General features: G+C 37.5%; 1 protein-coding gene across 3 annotated transcripts in view; it reads right to left on the reverse strand.

Annotated features, from left to right (window-relative positions):
- Positions 1-920: 920 nt before the first annotated feature.
- Positions 921-20,185, reverse strand: part of KAT6B (lysine acetyltransferase 6B) — a 110,006-nt gene continuing 90,741 nt past the window's right edge. For all 3 annotated transcript variants that reach the window (XM_082285998.1, XM_082285999.1, XM_082285997.1), the window contains exons 13-17: positions 10,653-10,884; positions 8,726-8,885; positions 7,857-8,123; positions 6,344-6,644; positions 921-4,674 (exon numbers count right to left, since the gene is read on the reverse strand). In XM_082285998.1, the coding sequence (XP_082142124.1) occupies positions 2,189-4,674; positions 6,344-6,644; positions 7,857-8,123; positions 8,726-8,885; positions 10,653-10,884 (3,446 nt within the window). In that variant the 3' untranslated portion in view covers positions 921-2,188. The remainder of the gene's footprint in view (positions 4,675-6,343; positions 6,645-7,856; positions 8,124-8,725; positions 8,886-10,652; positions 10,885-20,185) is intronic.

Genomic DNA, 20,185 nt, shown 5'->3' on the forward strand with positions numbered 1-20,185 from the left:
TTAGATATATGAAATACTACCTTTAAAGCTGTTTTATATACTGGAATGGGGACACAGTTTTCAGTCAAGATGGCCAATCTTTTCACCTTCACAACCTTACTGCAGTGACAGTGGCAACATCCACATTAGAAGCATTTTGAAAAATTATCACAAGGATTTTTTCTGGTGTAGATTCACACATACCACATTTGAATTTGTCCACTCATGAGATCCACATATAGACAGCCTTCTTGTCTTTAACAGACCTTCCATTGCTAGATGAGAAATGCTCATCTCTGTGTATATTTGTGTGCCCATACACATGCATATACACAGAACCCATAGATTCAATGCAGAATTTGCATCATCTTGTCACCCAGCAACAATGACAAAGGAAGAGATTACAATTCTGTCATTAACATACAGTTCAAACACCATGTCTATTACTATCATATATCCTTTTATATATATATATGTATATATATATTCACACTTTCTATAGGAAAGAAGTTTCATACATTAAATATTGACAACCTTGTAAGGTATTAAATACATATTTATTCAATATTTTATTAAGATTATTAAAAAAAATAATCTTAGCTATTCTTTATTTTCACAAGGTGTATGCAATTATGATGAGTAACCTACACTTAAGCTCTAAACAGCCTAATCCAAACCCCACCAGCTTTAATGGGCTTTAGATCAAGCATGTGAGAGCACCGTAACAAACACTGCTTCAGGAGGTAATTCCCATGCAACATCAAACTATGACAAGACACAAGAGGCTAAAAATGGCTCATCATAATTTATTTTATGTTAAAATGTACAGCTTAGGGGGGGGGGTGTAGTTTTTTGCAGTTTTTATTTTTGTTGCTTGGGTGGGTCTTCTGTGGGTATTTTTTAAGTGACTGACTAAAAAGATAACAGATAAATACAAGAGTGTCACTGGGTCCTATTTTTACATGTATCAAGCCTCTTCTGTTCGGCCCTTACAGTCACTCTGTACAGGTACAAAGGCTACAAAAAAGGAAGCAATATAAACAGACACAAATAACTTTTGCTTTTTTACATGCGATCTGTAAGCTTAGTTTGAGCTATTCACACGCTACTGCTCTATTTTTTCCCTTAAAAAATAACTCCAATATTTTATAAAGATAGAAAAATCTACAGATGGAATGAAAATGTAAAGTTAGAGGCATTTCCATAAAATAGCAACTTTACACCAAATTCACTACTTTTTTTTTTTTTAAATCCTGCCAAGTATTTGGACATATACGAAAATGTTTCAAAACTTGACAAATAAACACTGAGATGTTTCAATCAACAGAAAAACATAACAGTTTTTATAAAACAGAAAGCTGCCTTTTTTCCTACCCCAGCCCCAAAGAAACTGGTCACAAAAATGGAAAAGAGTCTCAACTTTACACTAAACATACAGCAATAAAACCCTTTGAACTAACCAAAATGTGAATAGCTTTTGCAGCTTTTTTTTATTATTTTTACAAGTTTTATAATTAACAAAAATATAATTCTGGTTTTTTTACCCCTCAAACTAGGGTAACCTAATCAAGGCAAAAAAATTAAGAAATGGCTTACTGTTAAGCACAACACTTGTACAGTACTACAAAATGCACTGTCACTAACAAAGACATTAGCGGCATGCAGAAGTGTCACCTTCAGAAACAAAATAATACAATAAAAGAACTGCTAAAAGGCATTTACATGTGGGGAAAGGAGAGAGAAAAAGCTCATGATCCAGTACTGTCTGATAGTTTTGGAGTCTATTTATCCACATTTTTAATGGGAGCAGGCACATAAAATGGCTCTGAACCATCAGCTGCTGTGTAATTGCAGTTCATAGAAAGAGTTCTTCCTTTCCAGAGAACTTCAAGCTCAATGAAATAAACGAAAAATGGAAAACCACCTAATTCCCCCCAAAGAGAAGTTAAATCTCACAATGTTAAAAAATAAACAAAAAAACCCAAAACAGAACAAAACAAAACCAAAAAAATAAAAAATAAAAAAAACCCAACAAAGTAAGAAATAAAGAAAAACTTGTATAAGGCTTTCTGCTGCATACAGCTTTTAAATGGTGCCAACAAATGTATTTGCATTCACACCAATTGCTGGTTTTGAAATCGTACTCTCCAAAGGTATTTGTGCAGATCTATCCCATACGCCGGTTTGGTAGTGCGTCTCTCCCAAGGGCCTACCTTCTCATGTAGGATCCATTGAGAGACTGTTTGGACATGCCTGTGTTCATGTAGCCGTGGTGGCCCGGAGGAGTGTACATCATGTTACTGTGGGGTGCTGTCTGCATTGGCTGCTGTGCATATGGCTGAGTTCCCATCATTCCCATCTGCATCTGCATAGGGTACTGGGGGGTTTGATTCATATACCCATGATTACTGTGATAGCCACTATTCATCATTGGCTGGGACATACTGTAACCGTTCATAGCATTAAGGGTATTCATATTCATGTTCACTGAATTGACATTATAAGCAGGGGCTGGCATCAAATTTACACTCATGTTCATGCCGCGCTGCATTGTTAAGGTCCGTGCGGGCCCTTGCATGGCCACAGTCTGTGAAGCTCGCCCATAAATTTGTGGCTGATGGGCTGCAGCAGCGGGTGGCAGTGGTGTGGATTTGGTTCTTACAGAGACATGACCTTTGCTGGCCATCTGAGTCTGCAGTCTTTGGGTGTGGGATATTCCAATATTCGATGAAGTCATATTACGCTGCAAAAGGGGAGGCGGCAAATTCATGGGAGGAGGAGTAAGGTTGGGGGGAGGGGTCATGGTAGCCTGTGCTTGGGGTCCTCCAGGAACAGCATGTGGAGACTGAGAAAGCTGAACAAGCCCTGTGTTACTTAAGGGGGCAGACAAAGAGGCACTGTTTGCATAGGAAGTTACAGCAGCTGAATGGCTGTAAGGCAAAGAATGATCCATAAGCGTATTAGTTAACTGTTGCAGTTTGGCAAGGCTGAAGGTGGCAGATGGCTGTGAGTAATGCCCTGCTCCAAATTCACTCTGCCCCATTCTTTCATATAATCCAATGTTGGCATTGCTAGTCTCAGGGATTTCAGTCAACTGCATAGGTGGTGTAAAATTAGCAGCCATGCTGCACTGGGATAACTGTTGGTTGCTGCTTGGAGGCCTTTCAACAACACAGCCTTGGGGAGATTTTACATTACAAGTGGGAGGAGAATTGATGTTTGCTTGTTGCATCATACTGCAGCTTCCATTAATGTTAGACATCTGCTGGGTCACTGCACAGCTACTCTGCGTTAGGTTACTAGATGTAAGGCTACTGTATGAGCAACTGTTTTGAGAAGAGTTGTTTCCACAGATACTACTACCCATTGTAGAATCATAACTGCTTGGGTTTTCATAGTTTTCTGTGGTGCTCTCAATACTTCCTAAGTCACTAAACCCACTATCCACAACTTGCTGCGAATGATCAGAAACAGAGGGAACATCCATCATTGGGCTGGTCTCCATGTTCTGTAGAGATGGCACAGAAATGGCACTTTGATCTGGGCTGATCTGAGCATAGCTGTTCTCTAAAGGAGCAACATTTGGACTATTAACAGAACGAACTGACTGGCTGGGATGAGAGTGCACAGATGAAACTGGGCTGCTGTGGTCAGACTGCTGACAGTCATCCAGTGTGGTCATTTGGGGACTTTGGTCGTTGTGGGCATAGTTCTGCAAACTTCTACAGGCCTCTTGAGTCTCTGCACAGTCCTGAAATGTATCTTCATGTTCACTTGTTTCTTGGGTTAGAGACTGTACTGCTTGAACGGTCTCTGAGTCAATCTCCATGGTCTCAGTACTCTCTCCCTTGAAATCGGAATGTAATTCTTCACCAGCTTTTTGGTCCTGGTTGTTGTCTGCATGATCATCATCAGATTCAGGCACTGGGTCTGAATCTGTAGCAAGTTCTTTCTGGTCACTTTCACACTCATCAGCTGCAAGGTCAACACCACAATCCATTAACTCCTCCTGATTTGAATTACCAGTTTGAACATTTACTTCTAAAAAAGATTGCTGGGTTTCCAGCATTTCTTTGAAAGCTTCACCAGGCAATTCCTCTTTCTCCACTTCTGTTGAACCCATGTGACTATCATCTTCATCATCTGCATCATGATCCTCATTGTGAGAAGGCTCTTCATCATCTTCCTCCTCTTCCTCCTGATCATCCAAATGCACGGACTCCTCTTTTTGCACAAAAACTTCCTCTGCTTTGTCTTTTTCTTGATCTTTTGAATTGATTCCATCTTCTTCTATGCTCCTTTCTTCTTCCCCAGCTTTCATGGTATCATTTTCTTGTTTTTCAAAGGGTTCACTGGATGGATGCAGAGGTTCAGGTTCTACCTCTTTCACCTCATCATCTGGTGGTGGTAATGCTTCAACAGGTTCTTTAACAGCTTCCTCCGTAACAGCAGGAACTGAACAGGGCTTGTCTTCAGCTACTTCCTTTTGTTCCTCCACCAGCACCTGATAGTCAGGCTCCATGGGAGTCTCAGGTGGAGTATATAAATTAAGCTTAAAGCCAGGTTTTCTTTCTTTGCTTTGCCTCCACTTAGATGGACCACGCTTAACTCCTTTGGGCCAACCCTGCTTACTCTTTAAAGGTTCAAGATTGTCTTTAGTGCTTTCTTCCAACACAGCTACATCCTCTGTATTGTCTTTGGGAGGTAATAGAGACAAAAAAAAAAAAAAAAAAAAAAAAAGTCTTAGCTTGCAGACTAATCAATATTTTCCAATATAAACCTGAAAATAATTTATAAACTTAAAATGTATTAAGAAACCATGAAACAAGAGTTATAAACAGATCTCAAACCACAGTAGAATGATGTAGTATCTACAGCTCAAACACACTACACAGATATGTTATTGTTTGGTGGCCTTTTAACAGACACTAGCAGAACCACCATTTATACACTAGAAGAATCCCAGAGATTTAAATGTCAAGACATGTAAACTAATGCAAATACTGTCCAAATATTTGATTTTCAACCTTTGGTTTTAGCATAGAAGTATGCCTTCACTTTATATAGACATTGATCTAACATATATTCATCTTTTCTGACAGTAATGACATGAAAGTCTGGAGTTTCCTCTGTGTCCATTCTGGAGGACAAGCTATAATAAATATATAATTATGCTTTAATACCAACACTGAAAAAAGGTGATTCATTCTAGTACTGTCTCACGGGCAACATATCATGACACAGCTCACAACAGATGATAGAAGGCAAAAGATAGTTAAAATTAAACACAGAGTGCATCAGAAAGCTAAATTAATCCATTAACTATAAAAAAAGGACCCAAACACATTTGCCTCTTTCCTTTCTCCCCAGATACTACTTACATATACTCTAGAAAAAAGAAGAATTACCAAGATATAACATGCTGAACTTGGGAGTGTAATGGCTTCAGTGATACTTCTGTATTGTGATGATGTGGTCCATGGGCAAATACAAAACATTAGTCTAGTTAAAACAGTGCAAACCTGACCACTGGGGCATAGCTGGAACTTGCTACTATTAGTTTAATTAGCTTATCTTGAGAAGCTGGAAAAAGTGGCAACATTCTCATGTACCACATCACACAAGAGCTGTTTGAAATAGAAATTAGCCCATGATGATACTTCCCATGCGATTGCAAAACCACTGAAGTAGTACCTACTGGCTTCTTAGAGAAAATACACAGACCTGAGAATCTAGTAATTCATTCTGGAATTAAAACTCATAAGCAGAATTTGAGGGCCAGGAGGTCAAGGGAAGAGTGTACGTTCAGAATAGCTCATCAGTAGTTTCACTATCCATCCATGAACTTTTCTGACAGGAAACATCCTTGAAATCAAACTGGAAAAGCGGCTTTGAAAGGACACAGTTAAAACTGTCTGTCTCTTTCATGGGGGGAAAAAACCCAGGATCTTGGTGCTGAGGATATATTATTCCACAGAAGCAACAAACATTTCACTGAATTACCAACAGTGCTGAATAGAAAGATACTTGTGTAAATTGAATCTTACTTTTTGCTTGTATCCTTTACCACTGATACAAAAACTATGTTGGACAATATTCCAGTGCTACCCTTTGCACTGTTTAGTATGAAATGCCCTGTTGCAGGGACATAAAAGTTGGTTTTGACAATATGACAAGAACTTCAATGCCTCAGACTGGAAAAGACTTGTTTCCTGAATGCAAAAAGCAAATTATAATATTATAATAATAATGGCTAAATACATCTCATTAAAAATTTCAAGATTTATGACAAAAATAAACACTTCTTTAGAAGGCCACCCAACAAAATTAATTTTGTGAAGATATAAGAACATTTTAAGTTTACCTGTACAATTTTCATCACTCCTGTAACAATGAATATCTTTCTCCTCCTTGTTCTGCTCTTCTTCCTCCTGTTTCTGCTGCCCAGGTTGATACTCAAAAGCTTTTCTAATCACAGGCTTCAAGTCATCATCTTCTCCATCCATCTCACAGGTGGGTTCCAGCTGCGGCATGGGACGCTCTTCATCTGAGTTATCAAATGGCTCATTCAACACCTCTGTTGTTTCAGAAATTGTCTCTGTTGTAACACTGCTGTTTATCCTTCTGCGCTTACGGCCCCTTTTCTTTTTCAGTATGAAAGGTCTCTGAAAAATAATTCCACAAATAAAACTCTTCCTACATTCCCGTTCGTTAACTGATTCTGGACATAAATTTTTGTAGAGTGAGTTTACAATAATCTATTTACTCATACAAAAAACCACTTTACGTTGCATCAAATTCAAATGTAGACAATCTAAAAGTAAAATGTCTGAACAGTTAAAATAGGCATGTATACATATATACAAACCTTTCTGTAAGTAAAGTGAAGGCTAGAATTTTCTTCCTATTGTAGTGTCTTTTACCTTCTGTCAAATAATATTCATAGCATTATTACATAAACTGTACTCACAAATTCTTCCTCTGTAGATTTATAATTCCCCAACAACCTTCACAAGTATCAAAGCTTATTCTTCTACATTTCAGATTTCTGCTATTTTTAGAAATAAGTATATACACAGAAAAATAGGTAACATTGAGGAATTGCACCTCAAGAATCCTACAGATGGCTGCTATTAAAAAAAAAAAACTATTCAAGATTTTGTTTTCCTATTATTATACATTCTCTGAGATTTATAGTTACTTTAAAGTAAGCTCAGTTAAAGTATAATCAAAGGGACAATCCAATTTCCTAATTCTCACCAGAGACACCTCAATACATAGGCTGAGTGCTTTAAAATTTTTGGGATTCTTAAGTTTACTAATTTAAGCAACTCAAAGAGTTGATTTTTTCAAAGAAATTAAGAATTACGAAAACATGGCAGTAACCAGAATTTAACATTTAAATTAGAAGAATACGGGTAAAAAACCCCCTCTTGTTTTAACAGCATTTCTTTTGAAAACTTTATGCTCCTTTTAGGAGTTCCTATAATAATAAAAAAAAAAAAAAAAAACAACCATAAAAAGATAAACCCCACAAGCTGGACTCCATCTTAATACAAAAAAAGAAAGAACCATTAAAATATTGAACCAATACCAATGCTAAACAGCAGAGGGCAATCTCTAGTTTAAAAATTAACAGGAAATTCTGATTTTTTTATGTCACTAGTATTTTATAGTTCTGTGAAAAATCCTAAAGACAAAAAATGGGATGGAGTGCATAAAGGAGAAGAGAGGAGTAGTTAAGTGTCCAAATAACACATAAAGGATTAAAACAGCCTAACAAATATTTGTAGAAAGCCAGATTGTTATTTTGATGATAACGATTTGATTGAAATCGGATACAAGTGACTTTGCACAAAACCACTGAAGTAACACACCTTTCTTTTCATGGCCAGTGACTGGGGCTTTGTCAGCCGGGGAGGCGAACTCTGTTGATTCTCATCCCCGCCATCCTCCTCACTGCTTTCTTTAGAGTGTTCTGTGGATTGCCCTCGCTCCCCCACCACTGCCACACTTTCTGGAGATCGCAAGTATTTATTTTTAGATTGTACTTTTGCAGGTGATTGCCTACTATTAGTTCTTGTGGAGAATATTTCTTGCTCTTCCTTTTCCCAGCAGCTAGCTTGTTCCATAAGACGCTCAGCCTGAAGGGTTGAGGTTAAAATAACAGGTCACCGAAACAGCATTTACTTAGCCATATCCTTTACATTCAGCTAAATAGTTAAAATAAGTCAAACCCTGATTAGCACTGCTGGCTAACCTAGCAACAACATTTCAGCTGAATCATCTAGTTGTTCCTTTACAACAGTTAACAGATAACAAACCAAAGAAGATTGCATTTCATGGGATATTTAGCACTATTAATGATGCAGCGAATTGATTTAAGTCCTTTAGCACTACATTACATGCCTACTGACTGGATCACTTTGAGCAAGTTGAGAACACAAAGAATCGATTGACAGTGCAGCCCCTGAGCTCTGCACCAAATTTGATCTGATTACATGCTCTTTGACTACCTCAAGAGTGATAAATACAGCTCCACGACAACTGATTCACATTTTAAGTTTTCATATTCATCCCCCCAAAGTTACCATGTGTTGCTATACAGATTCCAAAAATTCTGCATTACAATATCAGTATGGAGTGGTCAAAGTTAAATCTGCTCTATTTAAGACAGTCTAATGTTGAATATTCAAAATTATGAAAACCAAAGGAAGAGAAATTCAGAACACGTCTCTGATATTACCTCCTTTTCTGCTTCCCTCTCTTCTTCAGAAACTGCAGCATTAGAAACTAACAATGGAGTCCATCTCAAGCTTTCAGGATCTACTTCATTGATACGTGGATTCGCTTTCAGTTTCTCCATATGACTTGAAATCAGCTTTTCCCTTCTAATAATTACAAATCTACAAGCAAATAAACAGTAATTTTTAGAAAGTGATCTCCTAAAACAGCCTTTCTACAGGTGAAATCCTTTTGCAAAACAACCTGTGAAAAAAAGATGGTTAAATAAAAGGATCCATCAAACTAAAAATACCAACTGACACACAGCGATAACATGCTTACACTACTGACTGTTCACTGAGAAAAAGTGAGGAAACAACAGTTTATGAAGTGAAAGCTCAATATTAACCATCACTGGGGCAACAGAGAGAAAGTAAAGGTTTTATAGTTGACTACTCTAAACCTAATTCAAGAGGTTTAGTGTTGGCACTTGAATCACTGCCAGAACAATTTCCAATTTTAATATTATATACAAACACAGATAGAAATCACTGTGAATCATCAAGTCAAGAGTGAGAAAGTCATAATGTTACAGCTGAAGATGTAAGCTAACGGGACAAGAAAGCAAGTCAGAAGCACAGGTTTTCTAATGAAGCATACAAAGGTACTTTAGTCCTGTGCTAATGAAGTACAAAACGACTTTCCAATTACTATGAAGTGGCATATCAAAAGTAGGTAAAGACTAATAAAATAGCACAGTATGCCAATCTATTAGCACATATCCCATCAAGCTGCCCTGTTACAAAGAACTATACAATTCTAAACAATAAAGATGAGCAAGAATTTAAAGTGCGGTAAAAATCAGGTTGGTTAAGTAACAATATTCTCTCAGTGAAAAACAAAGTTTAAAAAAGAAATCAGATCCAGAACCCTTTTCCCAGAATTGTGACAAACTTCTACTTTATTACATGAAAGAAAAATTTCCCTTAAAATACATTTGTCCTCAGGTTGTCCATAACTAAGTAGTCCAGAAAGTTAAGGGTTTAATGCAATGACCGCGCTCCTCTTACCTACTCTCATACACCATCTTGTAAGCCGATCTCCTTTTTGAAGACTTGCATTCTTACTGGCTCAAAAATTACTGGCTTTGAATACTAGTACTGGGACACATAAAAGTTACTGAGGCTGAACTTTTCCTGATTTTAATTTTACTTTTTGGCAAGCCAGTGTTTGTAAGGCAGCTTTGCTTAATTATAAAGTTTCTATGATTGGAATATCCAGAAAGAATTAAGATCATCTTCAGAAATACAAACACCATTGAAAGTCATTTAAGACATTTTATGGAAAGAAACAGACCAAACAAGAACAACAACCCAGTTAAGTTCTAAAATATCCATCAAAATCATTAAGAAAGAAGATATTCACAAAACAAGAACTCACCTTCTCAGTGCACTGACTTTCAACATTGATTGTAACATTAAATAGAAACTTGCATTACCAGTACCTTGAGCAGGAGCACTTCACATAGAGCTGATCTGATCCCATGGTTTACATGAATTCAGCAATGATTGAAAGAGGGGGTGTGGAAAGAGAGACTGCCACCCACAAAGACAAATTTTTCTCTCACTAGTATTCAAAGCAAAATATTTGCACAGCAAGAGCTGGGAACACTAAGGGAAGATCATACTGAATGAAACAAAATTCTTAAGTGAAAATGTTTCGAGCTGGCCACATACTTCCAATAACCATTAACATGAAAGAGCATCCAAAAAATCATCAGGAAGAAAAGCTCTTTATGTAAGACCCATCTGTACTGACTTCTACAATAAGATGGTTATTACTCATTTTACAGTCAAACTTTTCCACAGACATTTTTCACATCAACTGTTTTGGAAGTAGAGAATGTTTTGTCTCAGTATTTTAAAAAAATGTTTACAAGATTCACTGACCTATCTTCTCTTTTATCTATCATGCTATGTTGCTGCAAGGTTGTTGCAATATCATGTGGACACATTCCAGTAGCTCGGCTCATTCCTTTGATGCTGATTTGTTTTTCATGGTGGCAGTTCAGGTATTCCAATATGACACTTTTCCAATAAGCCAAGTATGAGAGACGACCCAGATCGGACAATGGCTTTTCAGGGGATCCTGCTTGACCCTCTCTTCTAGAAAGTAAATAGCCTAGAATAAAAATAAACAGGATACCTTATGGAGATAACAAAAGCAAGGAATTTTAACTAGCCCTTAAGAAAGCTGGAATTAATACAAAACATCAGCATGACTGATTCAACTACTGAAAACTCTTGCAATTACAGAAATCCTCTCCACAAAAGAGATGAGTTTTCATCATTATAGTGACATAGGAAAAGATCAAATCCTTGCGAGTGACTCAGATCTTATGTGATGAGAATCAAATATTAACCAAAAACTCTAATTGCAAGGCAAGGACAAGAGGGAAAAGCCAACATGTTTTGGAACAGGTCCCATCATGCATGTTCTCCTTTAGAACTACAACTCTCTGGCCTTTTGAGAAACTTTTACACCTGAGTTACATCACTGAAGCCAAAAATATTCCAAAGAATCTCAAGAGCAGGTATCATGGGTAATATCAGTTAAGTCGTTTTTCTTCAAGAAGCCCCAAGTGACATAAGTTTTTGATTAAACAGCTAGAAGTTGTATTTTGGAGGTAACATAATTCACAAGATGAATTACTCAGAGAATTAGTTAGGAGAAATAATTAAAAAATAATCTCCCTTAATTCATATTTAAGAACATTCACATAATTCCTGCTTGCAGTCTTCAAAACAGTAACTGATCCACTATTACACAGTATACCACCTTCATTTTATATTCTATGTATGTTGTAAGTCCCTTTTAACTCTTCACCTTTAAGAGGATTTTACTATTTGGAGTAGAATATGCCTGCTTGGAGATAACAGAAGATGCCACCAGTAAAACTATTTCAGTATAGAGAAAAAACCCACAATTAAGGAAAGGTATTCTTTCACAGTCATTCATCCCTCCACAATACATATTCTGCATTGTGCCTTTATAAAAACTGCCAACACACAGGCCTTAAACAACCAGGCTTACAAAATGCTTACTCCACCATACACAGACATTATGTTTATGGAATTACATTACTCAAAGTCAATTGGAATCCACCAAAATATACAGTTCTTGCACCTTCCAATATTCTTAAATACTTTTTTCCTCCCTCAAATTTTTCAAACTCTTATTTTTCAAAGATTGATTTAAAACATATCTAGCACAGTCATGTCATGTTTGTTAAACAAATCCTACTAACCTCTTCAAAAAGTTACTCCTGATCAAATTAGCTATAAATTAAAAGTGTATGATTAACATCCAGGTTTAAGAGAAGCAGTGGCTGTTTCCTTATTTTGCTGTATGGTCTACCATATACAAACCATACAAACACAGAGGTATTTTTCTTAGATAAAAACACAAAATACACACATAAATATATGTATATTTACTCTGCCTGAAACACTGGTCTTCCCTTCCTCAGATAAAACAGAAAAGGTCCACAACAGAATTTAGAAGAAACATACACAGATATGCATCGTAGTCTAATCTCCAGTTTACATAAAGAAATTTATATAGAAAAGCAGACATCCTACAACATTTCAAGTGATCACAACATAGATACTGAAATAAGTAGTGTGCCTTTCATATCGATTAGCATGATTTGTGATAAAATGCCAGAGCTTCAGCATACCATCCCACATCTGCCTACCTCTACAGAGCTACATGAAGCCTGCCTACATCTGCATGGTACCACCAGAAACTCAGCAAGTAAATTTATTTTGTTTTACAGAAGGAACACTACCATAAAAATTAAGGAAGTGAAGGTATTTTAACATTTAAAATTGCAGCATATTAAACTTTTTTATAACTAGATGATACATTTTAGTACATCTTGGTACTACATGCAGCTACTGTTGACAGGAAACATCAAATTTCACATTCAATGCCACAGTGCATCTTCAATAATTTGAAGGTAGAGAATTGTTGCTTTAATTTCAGCTGCACAAAAGCAGAACTACAGTGTATAGCCTGTTCTGCTTAATTTTAAACAAAGCTTCACTTGTATCAAGAAAGAATTCTGGATCAGCTTGTGTACAACACACAAAACCAAATTTTACACTAAGATGACACTGCCCATAAAAAAAACCATGCAAACCTGCGGTAGTAGAACTAGTGATGGAAGTCTCAACATAGGAAAAGAGAGGGAGAATAACCTAGATTTTAAAAATGAGGAGAACTTAGAGCTGCTTCAAGTAACTTTACAGTTTACTCTACCAACTTCACATTCAAGCAGTCTTGGGCACTAATAGAAAGTGTAGGGTATTTGCAAGACCTAGATTTCATTCTTGTATTTCACTACACTTTGAAGTTACTTTGACAAAAATTCTTCCTCTACTTTCATTTTCCTCATAGATAAGGGGGCTGCACCTATAATTTCATGGTAAACATATTATGAAGCTGAATAAGAAACTGCTATCCAAACAAAAGTTTGGAATCATTAGTTAGTACAAGTACCTTTAGAGTTATACTAGTACATCCTGGCTCATTGTACCTTTCCTGTGTCTGGGGATTTAAAGACTAGTTCTTAGCACTCATTTTCACTCTACATTAAAGCAGAGAAACTTTACCTGCACAGCAGTAACATCTGTCAGTATTCTTTCCCTACCTTTCTAAAATATAACCTATGCTTTTCCAAGATACTCACATTCTAGAGGATCAAAAATATAAATCAGAGGTAACAGTCTCAGTTACATGTAGCACACACTGACTAGAAAGTCTCTCAACAGATTCTGTGATTTGAATGACACCTATTAAATTAAACTTACTGAAGAGATGCCAAGTAATTGATCTAAGAGTTGCAGGTAAATAAAAACCACTGATTTTGGTAGCTTGTGTATCTACCCTGAAGCATCTGAAATGAGCACAATATGCCCCCGTTAAACAGATAACCTGCAATCTCACTGTGTCTACCTAATTTTAATAATGGATAGCCTCCAAGTGGCAACCTCAAAGAACTTTCTTAAAATATAATTTTTGATATCAGATTATGAACAATAGCAACACTCACAGAACAAAACAGAGCTCCTCACCACTCACCCCCAAGAGTAAACAAGTCAAACTGTATGCTACACAAAAAAAGAAAACCACAACAAAATGTAAGACCTAATCAAGAACAAAGAGACTTCTATCTTATCTTCTGGGCATAGAGTGATAGTATCACAAAATTCAACAGCCAAAATACCATTAGTTATTTTTATTTCTTGCCTTATCTCTATCCTCCACGACGAAGCAACACACCAAATGTGATTTACAGCCTTTGATTTCTGTCACACAAACCTCCCCAGGATCACTAAGTTTTCATCTTATCCAAGATTTGAAACAATTAGAAGAAATGCAATCTGAGAAAGGGAAAGTCAGTATAACATACATAAATTCTATGCCTTCAACACAAATTAAGGCGATAATTAGGCATTAAAACATTTAAACAAACTGACTTGTAATTATCTTGTAATTTCAATCTACAGCATTCCTAGTAATACCCCTGAAATAGCTACAGAATCCACAACACACTTATGTGAGAACAGAAACTTTAATACATCTGTGTCAGTCTCCAGAAACTTTCAGTTAGTTAACTACTGATTTTATTATGCTTGGTTCTATATCTTCAAACAAGTTAAATAGCATGAAATCAGAGGTCTAGCTTGATAGCAGGACAGTGGCCAACAGAGAAATCCAAGGGACACATTGAAACTGGCAAACAGAATCAGCCTGGCTTCATCCAAATAATTGGAACCAACTAGATGATCTTTATGTCCACACTTATTGGAATTTTTTAAGAACTTGGTAAGATATGTTAAGTATCACTTCCTTCTGCAAGCAGTGCAGAGTCCATCTTCCTCCTCCATTCGCTGCATTTACTTGTGTGTTTACCAGCAGGAATTTATTGTCATGTCTGCTGCTGTGAGGTGAACAGACTTGTATCTCACCAGCTCTCTCCTGAAAATCTTCTACAAACCAGGATCACATCAGCCCCCTTTCACTCCTGTGGCATGAAAACAGTTTTATGCATACTTCAAGTTACAAACTGCCATACGCAGCTATTTCATTAAGTCTCTGCAAATCCCCAAGACACATCCTTCTTTCCTTACCACACACACTTCTAAACATCACTACCTCAGCTTTATAATATTAAGCATAAATCTCAACACAGTTTTAAATTTAGCTTGAGACAGCTGAATTGATTTTTTTTAATCATCTGTTGAAGGAATACACTTGTCCTTTTGCTCTTAACATGGTAACAAATGCAGGCTAGCCTTCAAAGGTGTAAGACAATAGAGATGCAGACTGCACAGAGGCCAGTGGAATACAAAGCAGCAGCAAACAAAAACATTAAACAAGTGGTATACTGGGAAGGACCAAATGAACAAACTAAAGCTGACAGAAGGAAGTCAAATGAAGTTCGAAGATTTTTTTGAAGACACTCCTGCGATCTGAGTGCTCTCTATACATGCTTTATGTTCTATAGCAATGAACAAATCAATTTACCATTTCATTTCACAGAATAGTTAAGGTTGGAAGGGACCACTGGAGGTCATCTAGGCCAACCTCCCTGCTCAGGCAGGATCCCCTAGAGCACATTACTCAGGACTGTGTCCTGACACCTTTTGAACATTTTCAGGACAGAAGACTCCACAACCTCTCCAGGCAACCTGTTCCAGTGGTCAGCCACCCTCACATCCATAATTTCTGATGAATAGTCAAAGAACAGACATCTAGATTGAAATGTTCAGTTTCCTTGAGTGCAATTAACACTGACCACAATCATTATAAAGCCACTAGGCTTTCAGTAAGCTCAGGAATTAATCTTGATTCAAGCAAACCAAAAAACCCAACTTGCAAACTGGATGTAGGTGTTTGAATTACACTTGTTTGTGTTCACCCAAGACAGCATGGTCACATTGTGGCTCAGTTACACACAGCAACAGCCAAACTGTAGTATACATATTGCACAGGATTGAATGAAGACTTCATGGCTTCCCATTCACCTGAGAAGCTAGGGAACTTCACTAATATTAAAGTTTGAACAAGTATTTTTGATGTAATTATATTTACTATTTCTATTTTAAAACCACCTAGAACAGTCCTAGAAATGCTGTATTTTATTATTAAATACAAAGATTACTTTGTTTAGCTTAAGAGCAAACAATAGTCAGTCAGTTAGCACCCACACTTCGGAAAATAAGTAACTATAGCTGAGTAGCTTCTAAGAATGTGAAATGAAGGGTTATAGTTGGCTTGTAAGTGTATCACTCATCCTTTTATGAAAGGATCACAACATTTCTTGCCTTCTCCACTAGGCAATACAGTTGTACATTTTACTGGAAATTCCACATAGCCAGAATATAATCCATCCAGAACATCCTGAGGCAGCTTCAACACTGTATTCTCCAGAAGATGCCACTAGCTGAAACTCTAGTATAATTTCCTGTGTTCTATTACCCATGTGCTCCCTTAAGGGAGTATCTGACATCGCAACCTCACCACAAACAACAGTGCCATATGCCATGGAGACTGTGCTGACCTAACACAATTCCTTCACTCCTTGAAATTCATTGCTAACAGACAAGCAGGTTCTTTGAGAACAGTACCACAAAGAGAGGCACTTCACTCTTTTGAGGACATCATGTATGGTGTTCAACTATTGTTCTGAAGTATCAGTGCACCACATTGTCTTCAGCAGAAACAGAATCAGCAAAAATGTACCTGAATGGAAAACAGAGTACTGAATCTCATTCTGTCCCTGGACAAGTACTGAGGAACTGCAATTTCTTTCTCCTATGCTACTAGCAACAAATCCACATATTTGCTTTTCACGTATGGAGGCTAAAAACCAAAACAAACAGTCTTCAAAGTGGACCCCAAGGGTAGGGATTAATGAGTCCTACTTCTTAGCTAGAACATATTTTTTTGTCTGCTACAAAAAATCTGGAAATAACAGTTTACACTGTAAATTTGAAAAGTATTTTATCTGAGAGCCTGTGATCAAGGAAACAGTTTTATGTCTTATGTATCAATCACATCACACACTGGAGACAAACATAGTTCTGATCTTGTTTAAGAAGCATGGTCAATATCACTTTCTAGGAAATCAGTCATATCAATCTCTCCGAACAAGAAAGTTACAAATGCTAGTAAAGAAAGTCTGTTATATTCTTGTAATTGAGACAGAGCCCACTTTACAAAAGAAACAGCAGAAAGACAAATATCTTTAAACTGTGTCCTACTGGAGTACTCCAGCCCTTATCTTGGATTAGCATAGTTGTTCTAAAGAACATAACTTTCCACTCAAATTTTGTAATTCAAACTTGTATCTCCACTTTTCTTAAAATATCTACAGATAAGATTAGCTTTTACCTTAAAGAAAAGCTGAAACCAAATAGTCTTTCTTTCAAAACCAGAACCACACCAATGGTAGTTTAATGCAAGAAAATGAGAGCTTTGCTTCACTGCAAAAACTCATTACAGAGTTACATCTTGTTTCATACCTTCACGTTCACAGAAGTATTAATAAACATAATACACGTAGCTGTGCAATAGGAGCAACTCTTACAGAGATAAGAACCATACAGAAAATGCAATACAGCAAAGGTCCCTGGACCAGAATAACTCCTGAGTCTTTCAGGAGTAACCCTGTCAGTGGCTATTAACCTACTACTAGCCTTTGAACAAGAGAGGACTCAGCCTAAAAAGCACAAGAAGAAGCTACCTTGATGTAACCCTGCTGAACATAATAAAGATTTCCTTTTTGCTATCATCTTCCATGTGTCCTAGTAAAATTACATGAGCATCATCATAGCACCTTTAAAGAGAAAAATTTCTATTTTTCTGTATTGGGAATCTTTACTTCATTTACATGGAAGAAATTGAGTCTCCACCTGTTAATGTACGAAGGATCAAAATTTAAGAGAAGTATCATTGCAAAACCCTTAATTTACTGCTTATGTATTAAAATACCCACAAAATAAAGATTGTGTTATCATATCTGAGTAATCTTCCAATCATTTTTAAACCCGGAAAAACAGACTGTATGCTTGTAATATGTAATGACTGAGAATCAGGGGGAGGAACAGACCATATGAAGAAGCAAATTCAAATCTGTTAATGTGGCTTCCAACATGGAATCTCTTTTGCCACTGTAATTTGCCTCACAGCAAAACAAAACAGCAAACTTAAATGGTTCCAAACTTGCTCAAGCCTAGCCTGCATAGAAAGGCCGTTCAAAAATCAGGTTTCAACTCACAAACAGGAATGACATAGCTTAGAACAAGTGTCAGGTTGTCAGTCATGAAACAGCTACTGAGCTGCTACAGCATACAGCAAGTCATAAAGAGGTGAAGTGTCAGCAGCTTCCCTCTGCCTACGAGACATATCATTGGTATGTGCTGGTATTCAGCAGCGAGCTGTAAATGGCTGAACTGAATCAAGGACAATATAGACAGCAGAGACACAATGTGCCATTCTAAAGGACAAGCTTGCTCTCCAGCCATGCACGAAGGCCACTGCAATCAAATTGCTTTCAACAGCTACACAGAATTGTGGTCAATGCATAACCAAACTCCATTTCATCTTTCTGGACCTGTTCAGCTATACTAACAATAGGAAAACACCACTGATCCTATAAATAGGCTTGAGAAAAGCTGCCAGTGTTAAGTACCACATTATCAAGTCCAGTTCAAAATTCACCTATGCAAGACAGTGCTTAAACGACAGCCAGCTGACAGCACTTTACTTCCAAACTACCTGAAGTTTACTTCCAAAGTTCTCCTTCCATGAGGTAATGTAATGCTAACAACCAAGTTTCAGAAGATAGCACATATAGAAATACCTGTAGACAGAACATATACAGACCTAAGTGATGTGATTTAGAGTAAGTCATAAGCTCTATAACCTTTGTAATATCATGATGATACAAAACCATTTATTGCACTCATTCATCTTCCTTGAGTTTCCTGAAGATTCATGTAACATCTGTCATCCTTCAGTTATTGAGGATGTTCCCAACTGCCTTGACTTCTCAAAGACAGAGAGGTGTTGGAGTCATGTCAGCCAGTTCCCTAGGGTGAATGTCACCATTTTACTTAAGTACTCTGTAATTTAATCTTCCTCTAGCGAAGATGGCGTCTCACTCTGCTGCTTAAATTCTGTGCCACCTGAGAAGGTCCTATGAAGAAAAGTCAAGGCAAAGAAAGTACAGAGTACCTCAGATCCCTTCTGAGATCCACACCACACCCCTTTGTTGTCACACCATGCTTATTCCATTCACCAGCAGGGCCATATTCTGCTTACTTTTCCTTTGGCTGTCCACATACTTCTAAGAGCTCTCCACATTTTGTTACTCTCCACTTCCCTCAGTTTCAACTCCAACCAAGCTTTGGCTTAACATTGCTGCAGATGGTAAGCAATACCAGTGCCTTTTGTAGATTTTGGTTTTGCGAAAGTCAGGAACTCTCCCTGCAGCCTAGCAGGCTTACTATCATGCCTGCTACTGTCATGAACATTAGAATAAGTCATTTTTGCAGTCTAAGGAAACTGTCTCCAGAGATCAACGTGTCCTGTAATCCTTTGCTCTTCACAGCAAATCTCTTGGAGGACACCACTTAGCAGTTCTTTAAACAAGATAAAATTCTGGACCTTAGCCTCATAGTTGCCCTCCTAATTTTTCTCAGGATCTGAAACCCTACTATCTCCCAGCCACTACAGCCTGGGCTGCCAAATACAAAGCATTTGCCCTAGCAGGTCTTTCCAAAATCTGTGTCTAAATACTGTCCCAAGTATCCTGCTGTCCTTGCAGAGCAGTTTCAAATAGTCCTTGGGAAAAAAGCCCTTTCACTAGCACATATGACCTAGCTGCTTGGAAGGTTCATCCTCTTCCCTTTTCTTGATCAGGCTGTGTATAACAAATGCCCACTACAGTATTAATGGCTGCTGCCCTGTCCTCTGATTCTGCAACATACAGGCTTGACAGGCCTATGACCCTTTCCACAGCAGAGAACCATGCTTCCAAGTAATTCCTCTGGGTAGAGCACAACCTCCTCTCCTTGGCTTCCCTGCCTGTCCCTGAAGAGACTGGGATACATCTATTGCAGCAGTCCAGTCTTATGAGCTACCCCCTGCATGTCTGTAACCCCCATGAGGTTATAGCTCAAGAACAAAGTAGAGTCTTCTAATTCCTCCTTTTTCTCTACAGGACATGAGAAATTGGAATAATGGGATCTCAAATGCAACACAAGAGGGCCCCCTTCCCCTGCCCACTCCAATCACATTATCTCTTAAAATTCCCATTCTCCAAGCCCAAGACCAGGATGGCTATTTATTCCCCTAGAAGAGCTGTCTAAATTAATTTCTGATGTGCCAGTGTGGTCATTCCAACTGA

Source organism: Coloeus monedula, assembly GCF_965178545.1.
Source record: "Coloeus monedula genome assembly, chromosome: 8".
NCBI lineage: Eukaryota > Metazoa > Chordata > Aves > Passeriformes > Corvidae > Coloeus > Coloeus monedula.